The sequence below is a fragment of the Stegostoma tigrinum genome, chromosome 14 (genome assembly GCF_030684315.1).
Source record: "Stegostoma tigrinum isolate sSteTig4 chromosome 14, sSteTig4.hap1, whole genome shotgun sequence".
NCBI lineage: Eukaryota > Metazoa > Chordata > Chondrichthyes > Orectolobiformes > Stegostomatidae > Stegostoma > Stegostoma tigrinum.
Genome location: NC_081367.1, coordinates 27,817,722 through 27,837,288, shown reverse-complemented (window position 1 = coordinate 27,837,288; position 19,567 = coordinate 27,817,722). Strand labels below are relative to the sequence as shown.

The 19,567-nt window shown below is 40.4% G+C and overlaps 1 protein-coding gene across 3 annotated transcripts in view; it reads right to left on the bottom strand.

Annotated features, from left to right (window-relative positions):
* Nucleotides 1–19,567, bottom strand: part of nmd3 (NMD3 ribosome export adaptor) — a 60,496-nt gene that overhangs the window by 15,038 nt on the left and 25,891 nt on the right. For all 3 annotated transcript variants that reach the window (XM_048542136.2, XM_048542137.2, XM_048542138.2), the window contains exons 5-9: nt 13,875–13,955; nt 13,070–13,198; nt 10,490–10,580; nt 9,502–9,580; nt 4,146–4,242 (exon numbers count right to left, since the gene is read on the bottom strand). In XM_048542136.2, coding sequence (XP_048398093.1) covers nt 4,146–4,242; nt 9,502–9,580; nt 10,490–10,580; nt 13,070–13,198; nt 13,875–13,955 — 477 coding nt within the window. The remainder of the gene's footprint in view (nt 1–4,145; nt 4,243–9,501; nt 9,581–10,489; nt 10,581–13,069; nt 13,199–13,874; nt 13,956–19,567) is intronic.

The window sequence follows — 19,567 nt, the reverse complement described above, 5'->3', positions numbered from 1 at the left end:
CACTTGCCATTCACCTTATCTATATCCCTCATGATTTTCTACAACTCTACATAAAGATCAACCCTCAATCGCCTATGGTCCAGCGAAAAAAGCTTGAGCCTACCCAACGTCTCTTTGTAAGTCAAATCCTCCATTCTCAGCAAGATCCTAGTAAATCTTTGCTGGACTCTCTCCAGCTTAATAATATCCTTCCTCTAATAGGGTGGCCAGAACTGGACACAGATCCAGAAGAGGCCTCACGGGCATAGGGAGAATGTGCAAACTCCACACAGATATTTACCCAAGACTGGAATCGAACCCAGGTCCCTAGCACTGAAAGGGATGGTATTCCCATATACCTTCTTCCGCTTCCCTTCTTGTGGGGTGTAGACTGAGAAAGAGCTAAGTAACCTTGCGAACTCCTGCTGTGTATTTTGTAGACAGTGTAATCTGCTGCTAAAAATCATCAATAATGAAGAGACTGTTTATTTGTGGAAGCAGTGCCAATTAGGAGGGCTATTTTGTTCTAAGTGATGTCAAGTTTCTTGAATTATCAAGCTGCACTCATCTAGGCAAGCAGAGAATATTCCATCACACCCCTGGCATGTATCTTGTAGATGGCGGGCAGTCTCTGATATGTTCTGGTGGCCACAGTAGCTAGTCCAGATCGTTTTTGAAAAAACGAAGCCTCAGGATGTTGATAGCAGGAAATTCACTGACAGTGATGCAAATAAAGTCATGGGATGATGGTCACTGTCTGGCACTTGTGTGGCATGCATGGTACTTGCCTAGATAATATGCAGATATTACTGCTTCAGTATCTGAGCAGCTGAAAACGGTACTGAATACTGTGCAATCATCAGCAAACATCTCAATTCTGACCTTATGACAGTGTTATTGATGAAGCAGCTGAAAATCATTGGATATAGGACCCTACCCTGTCGCACTCCTGTAGTCCAGGAGCTCAGATGACCAAACTCGAACAATCACAACCAACTTCCTCGAGTCCACAGAGTTTTCCCCTTGATTCCAACTGACTGCAGTTCTCCTTGGGCACCTTGATGCCATGCTCTGTCAAATGTTACCAACGCAACAAGGGCAGTCACTCTCACTTCATCTCCGTAAGTTCAGCTCTTCCCCTCATGCTTGAGCCAGGACTGTACAGAGCTCAGGAGCTGAGTGGACTTGGCACAACCCAAACCAAGCATCACTGAACATTTCATTGCTGAGCAAATGCTGCTGGATAGCACTGTTGATGACCCCTTCTATTAACAACTGATCATAAACAGTAGACAGATTTGTCTTGCTTTGTATGTACAGGACACTCCTGGACAATGGACCACATTAGTGGGTAGATATCAATGCTGAAACTGTATTGGAACAGCCCGGTAGGAGGTCGGCAAGTTCTTTGCATTATCCAATGCCCCAGCTATTGCTTGGTATCACATGAAGTGAATCAATTTGGCTAAAGGCTTGCCTTTGGCACTTGAAGTGGTGAAGATGGATTATCCACTCAACACTTCCAGATGAAGATTGTAACAGTTGCTTCAACCTGGTCGTTTGCACTCAAGCACTGGGCTCCCTCATCGTATTGGATGGGGCATTTGTGCAACTTCCTTCTCCAGTGAGTTCAGATGTGGCAAAACTACACAGGTTAGATTGATCCATTAGCTGTGGGACTGCTTAGCTCTTTCACTTGCTGCTTATGTTATTTGGCATGCAAGGAGTCTCCTGATGTAGCTTTGCCAGTTTGACCCCTAATTTTTAGCTATGCCTGCTGCTGCTCCTGGCATGCCCGTCCACACTCTTCATGGAGCCAAAGTTGATTTCTGGCATGATGGCAATGAAACTAGAGTGGGGGATGCCAACTCATTAGGTTACGGATTGTGTTCTGCGTACAATTCAGCTGTTGACGGCCCAGAGGGACTGTTACTAGATCTGTCAAAATCCATCCCATTTATGACAGCAGTAGTACTCCACATACAATGGAGGACAACATTTGCTTTAAGTTGCACAGCTGTGCATGCAGCTCCTCCAAGGTTCCTCAGTGGTTCTTGCAGCTGCTAAGAAAATTAGGGGAAGGCTGGAGGGCACCCTCAATGAGAAGATGTGACTTCATCCCAACAAGGTGTGCATTGTGGTCACTCCAAAATGATACTGTAATGGGCTGATGCATCTTTGCAGGCAGTTTGGTGAAGATAAGTTCAATTATGTTTTTCCCTACTGTTGATTCTTTCACCACCTCCTGCAGACTTAGCCTCGCAGATATGCCCTACCAGCTAGGCTGCAAAGCTACTCCCAGTGATGAATATTGAATTACCCAGCATGACGGTGGGACAGTGGTTCGCACTGCTGCCTCACAGTGCTAGGGACCCAGGTTCAATTCTACCCTCGGGTGACAGTTTGTGTGGATTTGGATTTGCATATTCTCCCCGTGTCTGCATCAGTTTCCTCCCACAGTCCAAAGATGTGTGCCCATAGTGTTCAGTGATGTTTAAGCTAGGTTGGTTTTTTTTGGAGGAGGCGGGGAATGGGGTTGGATGGGACACTGAGGGTTGGTGTGGGCTTGTTGGGCCAAAGGGCCTGTTTCCACACTGTAGGGTTTCTATGATTCTGTGCCTTTACCAATAATGGTACTTTATGAGCTGCAGGGTGGGGTGTGGGTACAACTATAAAAAAGGTACAATTACATGAATACGACTGTCAGTCTGTTGCTTAAGTAGCCTGTGAGAAAACTCCCCAATTTTGGCACTAACCCTCGGTCAAAAAGATCTGAGTTTGCAATTGTCATTTCTAATGCCTAGGGCAACGCCAGGCAGACCTTCCAAGCCTATTTCTCTTCTACAGACTTTTTAGCAGATCAATGGTCCTTTCAGAAGGCAGTTAAAAGTCAACCACATGTAGACCAATCTGTGTAAATACAGCAAACCTCCTTCCCTCAAGGATATAATCAGATGGGTTTTTAATGACAATTATTGCACAGTCAATTTTAGATCTTTTAATTCTGGATTTATTTTTAAATTCAGAGCCTACCATCAGCTGTGGTGGGATTCAAACCCTGGCCCCCAGAGAATCACCTGGATCTCTGGATTAAAAACCCAGCAACAATATCACAATATCAATTAATTCTCCATCAACTAAACCGCTATTTTTATGACATTAAAAAATGTTGTTTCTGAAGTCAGCATGACTGGTACACAGCTGTGTGAATTCTTTTTCTATGGCAAAATTAAGCTCTGAAGTGTAACAACTGCATTCAATTCTTGTTTCCTGCTATAGGAAGGATGTTGTGAAACTTGAATGCATTCAGGACTGATTTACAAGGATGTTGTCAGGGTGGGAGGGTATGAGCCACAGGGAGAAGTTGAATAGGCTGGTATTATTTTCCCTGGAGCATCAGAGGCTGAGGGCTGATTGTACAGAGACTCAAAATCATGAGGGGCACGGGTAGGGCGAACACTCAAGGCCTTTTCCCCTGGCTGTGGGAGTCCAAAACTAAAAGGCATAAGACTTCGAAGGGACCTAAGGAACAATGTTTGCATGCAGAGGGTGGTGTGTGCATGGATTGAGCTGCCAGAGATAATGGTGAAGGCTGGTACAATTACATTTAAAAGGCATTTAAATTAATTTAATTTTTTTTAATTTAAAAAGGATGAGCATCTGAATGGGAAGGATTTAGAGGGATATGGGCCAAATGCTGGCAAATGGAACTGAATTAATTTAGGCTATCTGGTCGGCAAGGATGAGTTGGACCAAAGGGGTTTATTTCCGGGCTGTACACTTCTATGGCCCTATGAAGAGTTAAGTGTTTCAGAATGGCAATTGAAAGACTGCTCGTGTTTTAGCATTTTTTTGGAAATCACCGAAATGAGCATCTACACAACACAGAACATAGAACAATACAGCGGAGAACAGGCCCTTCGGCCCTCAATACTGCACCGACTTGTGAACCAATCTAAGCCCCTCCCCCTACACTATCCCATCATTATCCATATGCTTATCCATGGACTGTTTAAATGCCCCTAATGTGGCTGAGTTAACTACATTGGCAGGCAGGGCGTTCCATGCCCTTACCACTCTGAGTAAAACATTAAAACAAATTAAGAGTATTAAAATTCCTTTCTCATATCAGCAGCTCAATTTTTGCTTTAAACACTATTGCTCACCTTACAAACAGGAACAATTTCCACAGAAAATGTATTTTTGTAATTGTAACTGTTAGAGTGGACATCATGGGAGATTAAACGTTGAGATGTCTTGTACCTTCAGAACAAACAAACACACACAAGCTCATTATTTTCCATAAAATGAAATGTACTCTATTAAAATCTTAAAAGACACACAGATTAGTCAAAGAATGTGCAGTTTCTAATACAGTATCTGCATAAAAAGGCAACTCTCAAGTGATGTGATGAGAGATACCATGACGTGAAGGGGCATAGAATACTGATGATCTGCCATTATCATGCTGATGTTTAGGCTAGCTTCCATTAGATTAGGACATGATTTGGGTGCCATAAGGGATGAGGAATTTGATAAACTTTTATAATGGCATCTTATATCTTTATGTATACATTACAATCTCAAATCCTTGTTTCTTTGGGGTCTAGCTAAGCAATTCAAATGTACTGCAGCACATTTCCTTCAATATGTGATGCTGCAAGAAAGCAAGGTGGAGACTGTGCACTTTATGTCTTTAGGTCATACCCCATGTGATGACATAACAACTATGTTCCTTAAAATTCTTGCAAAAACTGTGCGATATACGCAAGACAACATCCTCCTTTTTCCAAAGGAAAGAAATCCAAAATAGATACACATCACTGCACATGGATAAGTGTTGTCAACTTAAGAATTACACATAAAAGCAGAGTTAACAAGACTGATAATTCAAATGCCAATTTAATATTTGAGGCATGACAACTCATCCTGATCGGGTGATCATATACCCATAGAAAGGAAAGTGTTATTCTCAATTGCTCTTGACCGAGCTTTGGTTGTCTTCTCGTCACTGCTGCCTAGCATCATCGTACATTGACAATCATCACAACATTGATCTGATCTGGCTTCTGTTCCTTTATACTGTAGCTCCACGATTGGAAATGTCTTCACATGACCTGAGTTGATTCCATATCTTTACTGGTATCCAGGAAATTGTGGCTGAATTTCTGACACGGACTATCTGAACAGTGCATCCTTGTGGTAGCTTTTTCCCTCCTCACTGGTCATGTATCTGCTTCACTCTCTTCTATCTTTGATGTGGTAAAGTCCTGTGTGTTTTTCATTCAACATGGGTGTAAACCTCAAGTATGGTTTGATGGAGAGGTTTGTACATTCAGACACAGTCTTGCTACCATAGGATCTGGTACCCACCAGGTAGAAGACTTAGGGAATCGAAGCTGATATTGCAACAAAAACAGTAATTGCTGGAAAAGCTCAGCTGGTTTGGCAGCATCTGTGGAGAGAAAGCAGAGTTAACAATTTGGATCAAGTAATCCTACCACAGACCTGATAGCAGCTAGGAAAATGTCATTTTATATGCAGAAGATCAGAGGGGTAAGGAGTAAAACAATAGTAGGAATTAGAGCCCAAAGAGAGAAAAGCACATTTGAACAGACAAAGGAGTGGATAACGCTCTGGCTAAAAGGGTGAATAGCTATTAATGGGGACTGTTAGTGGCCAACAGTAGGCTGTAAGTAATGGCTGGCTATGTTAACAAGACCTGATGCGTGGGATTTGGGATAAGGACATGGGAGAGCTCAAGCCCTAAAGTTATTGAACTCAATATTGAGTGGAGACAGCTACAGGGTCCCCATGTTGAAGATGAGGTGCTCTACTTAGAGACTGCGCAGAGCTTTGCTGAGCACTGTAGCAAACCTGAGACAGAGATGTTGGCCAGGAAACAGGGTGGTATGTCGAAGTGTCAGGCAACCAGAACCGGATTTTACATATTGGTATCGCAATATGATTGTGCCACAGCATGAAACTGATGATCCATCATTGATGTGAAATTGTCTTTTGTAAGCTACAACATGGAGCATCACTTGCTGGGATATCTGTCTTTTAAGATCCAGTGGTAACATGTTGGCACAAGTACTTGGGAGAGGGGGGCGCAATCATGTGAGAGAATTCAACTTTTTCCCCATTTTAAGAATGGTTTCTCTGTAGTCAAAACTCACTGTGATATTGAAGATAACCCATTTTATCTTTCCTGTAACTGTTGTTGCAAGCTGTGACTTTTAACTGAGTCAGAGACGTTTTTGAAGTGAACTGGTCACCTTTTATCTCTTACAAACCATTCGAAGCATCTGAAAAAAGATGACCGATGCAAAGCACTGGGCAGCAGAAAAAACAAGCATTATCTCAACAACAGAGACTGGAAACAAAAATTACTGAATTGCCTTTCCTATTAATATGACAACGTAAAAGGCATCTTCTGAAGATTGCTTTTCAGTTCGTTGGCTCCTCACTTCATCGATGTTTGTGTCTTTTTGATCACTTTCCTTGCTGCCAGCATTGTGGTGTTGTACTAACTTGTTGGTCATCTGGCTAGGCTATGCAAACAGACTTTCTACACATGCCCTGTGTCCTTTTGTGCCACTTTTTTGCAGGCAAGAGAAAATTCCAGGTGACTTATAGTGTGATGAACCACATCCATGACCGATATTCTTGAACTGGTGCACTTTGCTGACCAGAACAGCAGCATGCCTGCCCCAAAGCAAGTAATTAATATCATCCTGAACTATGGCTTCATACTGAATTCCATAAGCGAGCAAGGCAATGATGGTACAGCCCTTCTACTTGCCCAAAAGCTTTCTTGAAAGCTTTTATCAGGGTACAATCAATTACCAATTCAATTAGCTTCACTGAGAACTGTTCTTCAGAAATATTACACTCATTCCCTTCAATTGGCATCTGGGAAAAATCAACGGGCTCTGGCAGTTTCAGTCTTTACACCATGAGTTGGAGTCTATTAATCCATCAAGTTCGTCCTCAAGTATACTCCAGACCTTCTCTGGCTCTTTGTTACCCCCCGAGAAAGAACAAATATGTTTATTTGGGAAAAAACCCTCCTTGTTGACAGCATGTAATGTTTTCAGAAATATCTTCAAGATCATTTATAAGGTAGTCTGAAAAACAAAGCTGCATATGATGCTTAATTAGCTGTTCTGTGAAGATATAACTTGCTGCTCAATTCACAGTCAAATGCTGGCCTTCCATTCTTTAATAAAGGTCTGTGACTGTTTTACTGAAATAGAGTGTGTAGCTTGTTTATTCCTAATATTTACATGGTTTACAGTTCTGACATCATGCATTTCCTTCGTTTGCTTCTATTTTATATGGTTAAGATTTTTCAAGAAGTTTAGTGTGGGCCTGTATCTTTAAGGATGAAGCCCTGTAGAAGCAGATTTCAGGCATTAGAGAGAGCTGGCGGCAAATAAGAAGCAATAACATCACATTAGCTCTGGCATCAAACTGAAGAGGACAATATGGCAGAACCAACAGACCACTGCATACGGATAAGCTGCTCCACGTCAGAAAAGCGACTTTTATTACTTAAAAAGAAAAGATTTTCTCCCCCTCGAAACAGGTCTGTGCGGTTAAACTGGCAGTATTCTCTGACTATCAGTATTGGTGTTGGACTTGTAAAAAGCTTTTAGGCTGATGATTTGACTTTTACACCTGTGAAGATGCCTTTTTGACTGCTGTATCTTAACACCAAGAAACCAGGTTGAAACTTGTAAAAAGAAGCGCAGCTTTATAGAGCTTGAAGGAGATGGAAAGTCAGTCAACCTTTGGGCTGTTTGGAGTTGAAGACCTGTACTCAAAGAAAGTTCTTCTGATTAGTCATCTGAATACTTTGCAATCCAGGGCTGTCTGATCTTCCATGCGGATTTTCTTATAATCAGTTTGCTTCGTAACTCTGTGCCACCATGACCTGAGGTGACACAGTATATTGATGATCTTTCACTATTACACTCTGATATTTATGTTCATTCGGTAACATAAGACAGTGGTCACACAGTACTGAATTTGTTACAGCACTTGACATCCACATTTATACATTACTACCATATACACTTGTGTATCTGAGCTTCAGCTAAGCAACCTGGATGTATTGCAGCACAGTTGCCGCAGTGTGCCATTCTGTCATGCTTCAGGAGAAAAGAGCTCACAGCAAAGATGGACATTGTGAGCTTTCTACCATTACATCACAATGCCATACTGCAGCGGTGACATCATGAGCATGTCTTTTAAAAGGGAGATTACACATTTGCTGCAAGACAATATACAACAACGAGGAGGTCAAATAGGTGATTCCCTCATGTTTGTTCTTTCTGCACCAATTGTCTATCCAGAATAGATTCAATGCTCTTGTCAGCCCAAGGCCAGGATTTAACCATCAGAGCGAAGCAACAGCATTTATTAAATGGTCTTGACAAAAGTTGCCCATTGCTAGATTTTAATCGGTGCAGAATGAATTTTCCCTGTCCAAATGACAGTTTACATCCAGCACCAAATCAATCAAATCTCATGTGGCTGCTTGTAATTGGCTGCCTGCCTACTTGAAGTATTCATGCACAGGAAGCCAGCAGTTAAAAGCACTTGAAACTCTCAAACACATTGCAGACAGTTACCTGTGGAAACCTTAGCACACCCCATGGACTTGCATGTTACTCTATGTCTGAATTCCTGAAGTCGCTTTCAATTTTTAATTAATGATGGCAAAAGCTGACAGCTTGGTCATCATTACCATAGCAAAATTAGGACAAAATCAGCATTAATTCCAACTGGAATCCAGCATGGAACAGTACTGATTAATCAGAGTAGAGCAGGGAGGTTGCAATAACCTATTCCTGCTATATTTTATAGTAACTTTGATCAACTGTAGTGGCTTATTATACCACTTCAGCCTCCAATTTAGAGTCACAAACATTAGCATAGGACTGGAAAAATTGGCCACACAAAGTACAAACGTAGGTTTCTTCCCTAAAGCACCTATAGGTAAAAGCAGTTAGCATTCTTTCCATTTCAGCATATTGTGAAATAGCTCCAAAAGAATAGTCTAAAATTTCAATTAACTTCAACAATTTAACAAAAATTCCCAAATACAGTTTAGCTGCACAGTGACTATAATTGCAGAAAAGTGAAGCAACACAAAAAAAAGACTAGCCATCGTCATTCAAACCAGATTCACAAGTATGATCTTAGTGATGTTAATGTAGAAGCACTATAGCCACACATTCTGAAATGAAATCTAAATGAACTAAAGAAACAAGGCAAGACGCAATACATAATCTTGAATATTTAATCACCTCTTAGTTTCTAACAATTCAAAACAGAGCTCTTCCTAACAGTACAGTAGTTGTTCCCATAGCACAGACTGTTGCAGTCCACCACAACCTTTAAGTGTAATTAAGGATCAGTAATAATTGCTGGCTTTTTCAACACTATCACATCTCAACAATGGTTATATCCCTCAAATTATTAGTTTTGTACAAGGTAAATTTATATTCTTACTTGCAGGGAACTGTACACTGAAGAAAGTCCACCATCTTCTGTGCATGTTGCTTGGAACCATAGTAGAAATCCAGACCATCTAAAATCAAAATTCAAACACGGTTAAAATATTCTTGACCAGTTCAAAACATTCAAGTCAGCTCAAAATGGAATGCGAGTGGACAAACAAAAAAAAAGGTGCAACATAAGCCTGCACTACTTTAACCATACCTTAAACATTGATCTAGTTTATCTTTCAAATATGCCCAAGTGTTAGAAGCAGATGACAACCCTTTAAAATCTAAGTAAATTTAGAAGTGAACATGTGTGGAACTCCAAACTAGGCATCTCAAAAACCATTTAGTCCATCTATTTATCCTTGATATTACTGTGCAACAGTGAATACTCGACATTTTCAAAAACAATTCAGTTTATTATACATCAATTTGCTCATTTTATACGATTTACATCCTTTTATTTTAAAGACAACCAAAGGGATGGTAAAAGTGTGTAACATATTTCTGAAGTTGACCGAACACAGGAAATCAAATTGCAAAAAACGTTACTGTTAGCTTTTTTTCCACGTCTATGCCCATAAAAATGTACAGGTTTCACAAAAACAGTCAATAAAGCAATATGTTACTGGACCAAATGAAATTGAAAGTACAAGTTGCAATTTCAGTATTTCAAATTAATTGATCTCAGCTTGAATATCAATGGATAGCAATAGAATTCTTTACTCCCTGGCCCCATTCCACCAACAGCCCCAGGAAAGCATGCATGACAGAATATTTTTTCAAAATCATTCAAAGCACAGGTCTAATGCCTATAATAGTCTATCACCCCAGACTTGCATGTAATCAGTTGGTTAGGGAACAACTGCCTATCCAACTGTCAAAACTTCATTCAAACTTCATGGAAAAAAATAAAATATACATACAAGTGAGCATTCTGGTACATTATCAATCTAACAACCAAGAGGAAGAATTAGTTCACAATATTCACTTACCACGGATTTCCTTCACACGAAGTGTGTTTTGATGTAACTTATGTTTAAGGATTAATTGTTCCAAGTAATAAAATGTTTTCTTGTGTGGCGTCTAAGGAGAAAATTACAGTAGTAGGAAGGAAACAACTTCTCATTTTAAAAGAAATAAGATTTCACTAAAGCTATTTTTGAGTTACAAGTACTATTCTAGTGTGAACACCACAAATCAAAACAAATAAAACTTCTGTCAGGTGTAAAGTTAAATATGCTGCAAAACTTTGAAAAGGCATTTTTTGAAGACAGCTTCAGAACATACAAGTTGCAATGAAAGAGACCAAAATTATCCACAACATGTAGTTAAGTCAAAGGGTTTCCACTCCAATTACTGCAAGTTAATAAACACATTTTACTTGAAGTTCAGTTTTAAATCAAGAACATTGATTTGCAAACTGATAGCAGTGTCTGTATTTATGATACTCGATAAGTTAGAACGAATGGTTAAGTTAAAAGACATAAAAAGCCCAGTGTTAATTTGGAAAATTTAATCAATTCCTGTTTGCATAAAACAGGAAACAGTTTAACAACGCACTTTCTGGAGGTTTGCTGCTGTGATATATGGCCCTACATGCACAATGAACCTGGAATTGAACACTTTTTAATGCCTCTCTAGGGAGCATGATTTCTGCTCATCCATATAATTTCCACCACTCAGCCAAAGCAATCGTCATTAAAAAAAAAATCACAATCAGGGGAAATGAACTCCCTGGTCTATGCTGGGGAGTTATGCCAGTTTTGTGGTGGAAACTTACTACAGCTTGCCAAAGGAATACAAAGACAGGGAACACAATGTCTCCAGATTTTTATTTTTGACAAGTCCTGTTCTTTTCCATGTGCCTCACAGATGTTTCACAAAAATGCTGGGAATTATTAATTTATAATAGTTGTTGAACGTTGTAAAATGTAAACACAATGCTGTTGAAGGAGTCCAGGTGAGCTGCTGCAAAGCATGTTGATCCACATATGCTACCTACAATGGTGAAGGGTGAGAACATTTAAGGTAGTAGATAGGGTGATAATTAAGCAGATGTTTTATTTCCAACAGACTTTCATTGGAGATGCACCCACAAAAACAACTGGAGTGTATTTTTTCCTGTGCCGTTGACCTCTATGTGGTCAGTTGTGGCTTTTAGATGGAGGACAGTCAAGGGACGAATTATTTGACATGTTTGTGTTAATACAGCGAATTGAACATTAGCAAATAGGCTGCTTCTGATCTAATGATGGAGAGGTCATTGACAAAACAGCTGAAAATGGTTTGGCCTAGAACGCTACCAACTCCAAGAGTCACAATCATCATCCATTGTGCTAGCTATGACTCCAAACACCAGCGAGCTCTTCCTGGTGCCCAACGGCTCCAATTCTGTCAGGGTTCCTTATGTCATACTTGGTCAAATCCTGCCATGTTGTCAAGGGCAGTAACTTTCCTCACTTCTGGAGTTTAACTCTCCTGTCCATGTTTGGACCAAGCTGTAATGAGTTTAGGAGCTGAGTGGCTCTGGTAGAACCCAATCCAAGCATCAGCAAGAAGGTTATTGCAAAGAAAGTGCTGCAGGATAAAGCTGACAACTATCCTATCCATCACTTGCTGATTGTCTGCTCTCAAAGGACAATAATTAGCCTATCACCATCCCACCCACCGTCCCCAGCTCCACCCCAACACTATCTATTTCCCAGCTCTCTTCCCACTCCTCCCCATTTCTGAAGAACGGTCCCAACCGAAAACATTAATTTGCCTGCTTCTCTGATGCTGTCTGACCTGCTGTGTTCCTCCAGCTCCACACTGTGTTATCTCTGACTCCAGGATCTGCAGTTCTTGCTATCTCAGTAATTGGCGCAGTTGGATTTATTTTTTCACATCTGCAGAGCATACCTAGGCAATTACCTACATTGTCAAGTCAGTATCAGTGACGTAGATGACTAGAACAGTTTGGCTAGGGATGCAGCTAGTTATTAAGGATGCTTTCGGTACTATTGCTAGAACATTATTTGGGCCCTTTGCAGTATCCAGTTCCTTCAGTCACTTCTTGATAATCACATGGAGTGCATCAAATTGTCTGAAGACTGGCTTCAATATTCTGGGGATTTCAAAAGAAGGTGGAGATGGATCATCAATTTTCACTCAGTACTACTGGCTAAAGATGAATGCAAATACTTCAGCTTTGTGTTTTGCCCTGATATACTGGACTTTCCCCACCATTTGGGGTGGGGATATTTGTGAGGCTGCAACCTATACTTGTTTAATTACCAACCAGAATTCACAGTTAGATGTGGCAGGACTGCAGAAGCTTGAGGTGATGCATTGGTTGTTTAAGTATTTAGCCTGTCTATCAGATGCTGGTTCCACTGTGTGACATGCAACCACACTTAAGTACAGCTATTGCTGATCTGTTCTGCACGCCAGGTCTCCCTCCCTGCACATCCCCAAACTTACGTGGCTTGATGATAATGAAAGTAGGGGGTACGCCTTAGTGCTTCAATGAGCTTAAAAACATTAAGATTTTTAATGTTACTATTGCACAATGAAATGAATTGCTTATTCACCTTTTGTCGGACTTGCACAACTGCTTTCCAATAGTCTTTAGCTTCAACACGGTGACAATCATCACACATCTGTGACAGGATGACAAAATCAACCACAAAAACCTGCTGCAAGATTGTTCCACTTATTACCTGCCAAAAAAATTTACAGATGGAAAAAAATCATAAGTTTGATTATTAAATTCTGAGCTTGACTTATTACATTACAGTCTAGATGCTCAAGGTCAGAACTGCCTTTTCAGTCAGAGGATCAAAATACACAGGAAATATACAGGACTCAAACAAATACAGACAGAGTCCTTTAGCAAATTATCTGACAAACGTTCCCCAGAAAACACAGATTAAAAAGGGAGAAGAGAAAAACATCTAAAACTAACTGATATGAGAAACTAAACATAAAAAACATCCACTCTTGAACAATGGCCCTTCCCAACCAATAACCTGATCCTGAAAGGATGGTACACCACTTGAAGACCTGGCTGAAAACTGACAAATCAAAACTAAACACTTTCCCTACTCACTCAAGCCAACTTTCACAAATAGTCACTGCTTATATTCTCAAACAAACAATGTGAGATTAATTTTGCTGATTATCCTATCTACATTTAAAAATTTAAACTTTCTAATTTTGCGTTAAATCCTTAAATGTCTCCCTTCAAGATATTTAACATAGTGGAGTGAGAATATTTCATTTCTTTTGTGCTTCTATAATAGAACACACACGTTGATATCACTTTCTGCTATAAATGCAGCCATCCAAAAGAAAAAAAAATCAGGAAAAGCAGTCACCATTGTTGAATCCTCTCACCTCCTTTTGAACTGTAAGTTTCACCTTTAATCTTTTGGAATGAGGCTCGGTCCAAATAAAGCCAGCATCAATTAGACGTACCTGAATAAAAGTAATAATTTAGGTCAAAGCTGCAAGAAGCATCATCACAATTCATCTTCCCTACAGGTTTATTTATGACAAAACTTTCTAAATTAGCAATATTTTACTTCATATTTCAGATTGCATAAATATTCTAGGATGGAGTCTTTGGTCTCAGTCACCAGACCCTCGCAAAATGTCCGACTTTGACATGTTTTCTTCTCAGCTATTCCCCTCTTCTGAAAGCACTAACATTGCTGATGTCAATCACAAATAACATTCTTGAACACATTCTTAGCAAAAACATTTCCAAGCCTGCAGCAGCTGCAATATCTGATGTGCATTTTAGCAGGAAGACAAGAAAGGGAAGAGGAGAGCAAGCGGAGTGAAGAGGCACCATTATAACAACATACATAACTGCTTGAAAACATTTTCCCAATAGTGAGAAAGCTGACAAACCTTGTTGAGATTCATTGATTTAGACTTTTAAAAGTAAACAATGTTGGAAAAATGTGTGTCTTCAGGTCCCTACAGCATGTTCCATCTTTCAGTGAGATCCAAATACTAATATATGTTATTCATGAATATAGCATAATTTTTTAATGAACAATGGACAACAAAGCCGGAACAGATTGTTCAGTAATCTAGATCCTTTTGTAGGGCAATTGGTATAGATTGCAGAGACACAGAGTTTCTACAAAGTTTTGTTACTATTTGGTTTAAAGAGCAAGGCAAAGGTCAACATTTCCACAGCCACCTATGGCCACATTCAATCTGGTTCACTGAAATCACTGTCTCCTGGATTTTACACGAAGGCCTGGTGAATGGCTGACAAATCTAAATTAAAAGATCTGTTCTCAAGGCAACTACTGGAAAAGGGAGAGAAATAATCTGGTAGAAAGTGACTAAGGCCAGCTTTCAGGTACTTATCCAGTCTGTAGGTTCAAGGTTAATCCAAATTCAACAATGGATGAGGAGATAGCTCATCCCTTTGAAGAAGCAGTGCCCCACACAAGAGTACGTGCAGGAAGTAAATTCCTCTGAAGAGTCCTCCTGGCTAAATACCAAATTTTTTGAAGTTTTTTTTTCCACTGGTGGATACTAAGGCTTATATATGGTGAGTGTAGATTTATTTTAAAGTCATGGCAGATCTACAAAACAAAATAATGTTCAAGAACAGATAGTATGCATTTCTGACTTACATGGATGCAAAATAACACCATCTAAATTTCATATTTTCCAGTTCCCTGTCTGCCTCAACAACCAGCACGAAGGTCTCACCCATGTAATAGTGAATTTTAGTGTATTCAATGTAGTTCAGTTGGCTAGTCACACGACATGTCCAATCTTGTTAGCAACCTACTCTATTGGTAATCCATCATCCAACGAACAGCAGTATTAAGTGTACCATTTATGAGATGCAACGCAGTAACTTCTCTTCAACAGCATCATCCAAACCTGTGACCCTTACCACCTGGAAGGACAAGGATAGCAAACATGGTGGCAAGTTGCTCTCTAAGCCTTACACCATCCTTATTTTGAACGATATCACCATCCATCCACTATCACTTCATCAAAATCCCGAAACTCCTTTCCTTGAAATATTATGGGTGCAAATATCCTTAAATGGATTGCAGCAGTTCAAATCGGCAACTGAAAACGCCCCATTTGGGCATCGCAAATTTCTGAACTGTAGTCACTGTTGTGTGTAAGAAATATAGCAGCGAATTTACACATAGCAAGCTTCCATAAACTGCAATGTGTTAATGACCAGATAATTTACTTTTGAGGTGTTGATTGAGTGATAACTGTTATCTGTAACACAAGCAATAACACATTTTCTCCTCAGAGTAGTGCAGTAAGATCCAACAAAGACAGAAGGGTTCTGGGTTTCAACATCTCATCTAAAGGATGGAACTTCAAACACGCAGTACTCCCTCAGTTCTGCACACAACTGCCAGCCTTGATTTTTATGCTCAAAAGTCTTGTAGTAGGATATGAATCTACAAATTTTTGCCTCAGCACTGAGTTTATCAAAATTGCCAAGGCTGACCTTACTATTGCATACTGATTGCAATCAGGACCCACTGTTCTGTTTTGCATAAATGATCTTGTTGATATAGTTATTGCAATCAATAGCGTGAAAACCTGTCAACAGGTTTCCTCAGCAGCTGTCAGTCATAAACTGCACCTGTGTCACAATGACAAAGGTAAACCCTCTCTCATTCTTCTCAACCATCTACGTGGTTGTGTCATCACTCTTCGACAACACTCCAGTCAACCAGCTGGCTGAGGCTGCACTCACCCAGGTCCTTCATCAATCCATTCATAGCCAGAGAATAACCTATACTGACTTCTCTTCTAGTTCCCACCATAACCTCAAATGTCCCCCAAAAAACTATTCACTCTCAGCTCGACTGTATCAATGCATTCTTGGCTGGCTTTTCGCACCTTATGCTGCCTAAATCTGATGGCAGCCAAAACCGTTGGTCAGATCATAAGCATCTTTCACTTATCGCCCTTCTGTTCACTGACCTACACAGATTCTAAGTGAAGCAAAATCCCAGATTTAAAATTCTCTTCCTTTTTTCAAATCCCTCCACAGCCTCACCCTCCCACTTTTAACCTTGTCCAGCCCAAAACTTTCCAAGATACCTATAATCCTTCTGGCTTGAATGCTTGCACTATTTAATGAAAACATGCCGTTAGTTGCCAAGGAACTAAACTTTGAAATTCCCTTTCTAAACTTCTCTAGCTATCTTCTTCGCTTTCTTAGATCATAAGGCCAGAAGACACTGAAGCAGAAATTAGGCCAATTCAGCCCACTGAGTCTGCTCCACAATTCAATTGTGACTGCTATGTTTCTCAACCCCATTCTCCCCATCACCCTTGATCCCCTTGACAATCAAGAACCTATCCATCTCCATCTTAAACATGCTCGATGACCTGGCCTCTGCAGTCTTCTGCAGCAGTCATTTCCACAGATTCACCACTCTCCACCTGAAGATGTTTCTCCTCATCTCTGATCTAAAAGGTCTTCCCTTTGCCCCAAGGCTGTGCCCTCAGGTCCTAGTCTCTCCTACAAATGGAAACATCTTCTCTGCATCAACTCTGTCCAGGCCATTCAATATTCTGAAAGTTTCAATTAAATCGCCCATTTCCATCTGAAATCCATCGAGTAAAGACCCAGAGTCCTCAAACATTCCTCATATGTTAAGCTTTTCATTCCTGGGGCCATTCTTTTGAACCTTCTCTGAACCAGTCCAGGGCCGGTATATCCTTCCTGAGATATGGAGCCCAAAACTGCACACAGTACTCCAACTGTGGTCTGACCAGAGCCCTAAAGCCTCAGGAATACATCCCTGTTTTTATATTCAAGTCCACTCAAAAAGAATGCCAAAATTGCATTTGCCTTCCGAACTACTGACATTTTCTGAAGGGCAGGGGGGGTCTAGGCCCAAAACGTCAGCCTTTCTGCTCCTCTGATGCTGCTGGGCCTGCTGTGCTCATCCAGCTCTACACCTTGTTATCTCTGCTGACTTAACTTGCAAGTTTACCTTGAGAATGCTGGACTAGAACCCTCTTTGCACTTCAGACTTCTGAATTTTCTCCCCATTTAGAAAATAATCCACGCTTCTATTCTTCTTACCAAAGTGCGTGACTTCACACTTACCCACATTGTACTCCATCTGCCAATTTTTTGCCCAATCTCCTAACCTATCCAATCCTCCCCACCTCCTCAATACTACCTGTCCCTCTACCTATCTTTGTATCATTTGCAAACTTAGCCAGAATGCCCTCAATTCCGTCATCTAGATCATTAACGTATAAAGGGAAAAGTTGTGGTCCCAACGCTGAACCTTGTGGAAAACCAGCTGCCATTCTGAGAAGGATCCTTTTAACCCCACTCTCTGCTTTCTGCCAGACAGTCAGTCAATCTTCTATTCATGCTACTACCTTGCCTCTAACACAACAGCTCCTATCTTACTCTGCAGCCTCCTGAGCAGCACCTTGTCAAAGGCATTCTTAAAGTCCAGGTAGATAAAGCATCCATTGGCTCTCCTTGGTGTAATCTGCTTGTTACTTCCTCAAACAGATTTTACAGATTTATCAGGCACAACCTCTCCTTGATGAAGCCATGCTGACTTTGCCTCATTTTACCATGTACTTCCTAGTAATCAGAAATCTCATCCTTCACAACAGACTTCAAAATGTTACCCACAACAGAGGCTGGGCTAATCCGTCTGTAATCTTCCGTCTTTCGCCTTTTTAAACAGGGATGTTACGTTAGCAATTGTCCAGTCCTCTGTGACCCTCCCTGATTCCAGTGATCTGAAAGATCACCACTAACACCTCCACTATCTCTTCAGCAATCTTCTTAAGAACTCTAGGTGTAGCCCATCTGGTCCAACTGATTTATCCATCTTCAGGCCATTCACTTTTTCTAGCACCTTCTCCTTGGTGATGGCCACCATACTCAGCTCTGCTCCCTGACTCTCTTGAATTTTAAGGATATTACTTAGGTCTTCCACTGTGAAGACTAATGCAAAATAATTATTCGGTTCCTCAGCCATTTCCTTGTTCCCCACTACTATCTCTCCAGCGGTCCAATGTCCACTTTTGCCCTTTATATACGTAAAAGAATTCTTACAGCCCTCCTCTATATTACTGGCTAGCCTATCCTCATATTTAATCTTCTCCCTTCTTATTTTTTTTTTGTTGCCCTCCGTTGGTCTTTGTAAGCTTCCCAATCCGCTGGTTCCTCACTGCCCTTTGCCACATTATGTGCTTTTTCTTTTGCTATGCTATCCCTACTTTCCCTAGTCAGCCATGGTTGCCTCATCCTCTCTGTACCATGTTTCTTTCTCCTATGGATGAACTTTTGCTGTGCCTCCTGAATTACTCCTAGAAACTCCTGCCATTGCTGTTCCACTGTCTTTCCTGCTCGGATCCTCTCCCAGGCAATTCTGCCCACCTCCTCTCTCATGCCTCTGTAGTTGCCTTTATTCACCTGTAATACTGTTATCGCTGATTCTATCCTTTCCCTCTCAAATTGCAGAGTAAACTCAATCATATTGTGATCACTGCCTCCTAAGGGTTCCTTCACCTTAAGGTCCCTTAATCAAGCCTGTCTCATCACATAACACTAAATCCAGTATTGCCTGTTTGCTCGTGGGCTCCACCACAAGCTGCTCCAAAAAGCCATCCTACAGACATTCCACATATTCCTTTTTTTGAAATCTACTTTCTTCTTTCAAAATATGTACCCGTACCATTTTTTTTTTTTTAAGTACAAACTGATGTAGTTTCTAATGCTAATTCATAAGACTTGTGAAGCTACAAAGGACGTTTTATGTTAAAGACTTTATATAAATTGGTGACACTGATGAAAAGTTCAGGGTTTCAAAACTATTAGCGTGTACAGAATTAACTCTTTACTGAGAAATATATGGACCTGACAGTGCAAATTACTTAGATATTAACATTCAAAAATCAAACTAATAAAGAACTGAATTTACTTTTATATAAACATCAATAAATATCTCACTTTTCTGATAGTTCAACTTCAAATTCACCTTAAAAAATTACAGAAATAGATTCAAGATAGAAAATGTATTTAAGAAGTAATACTT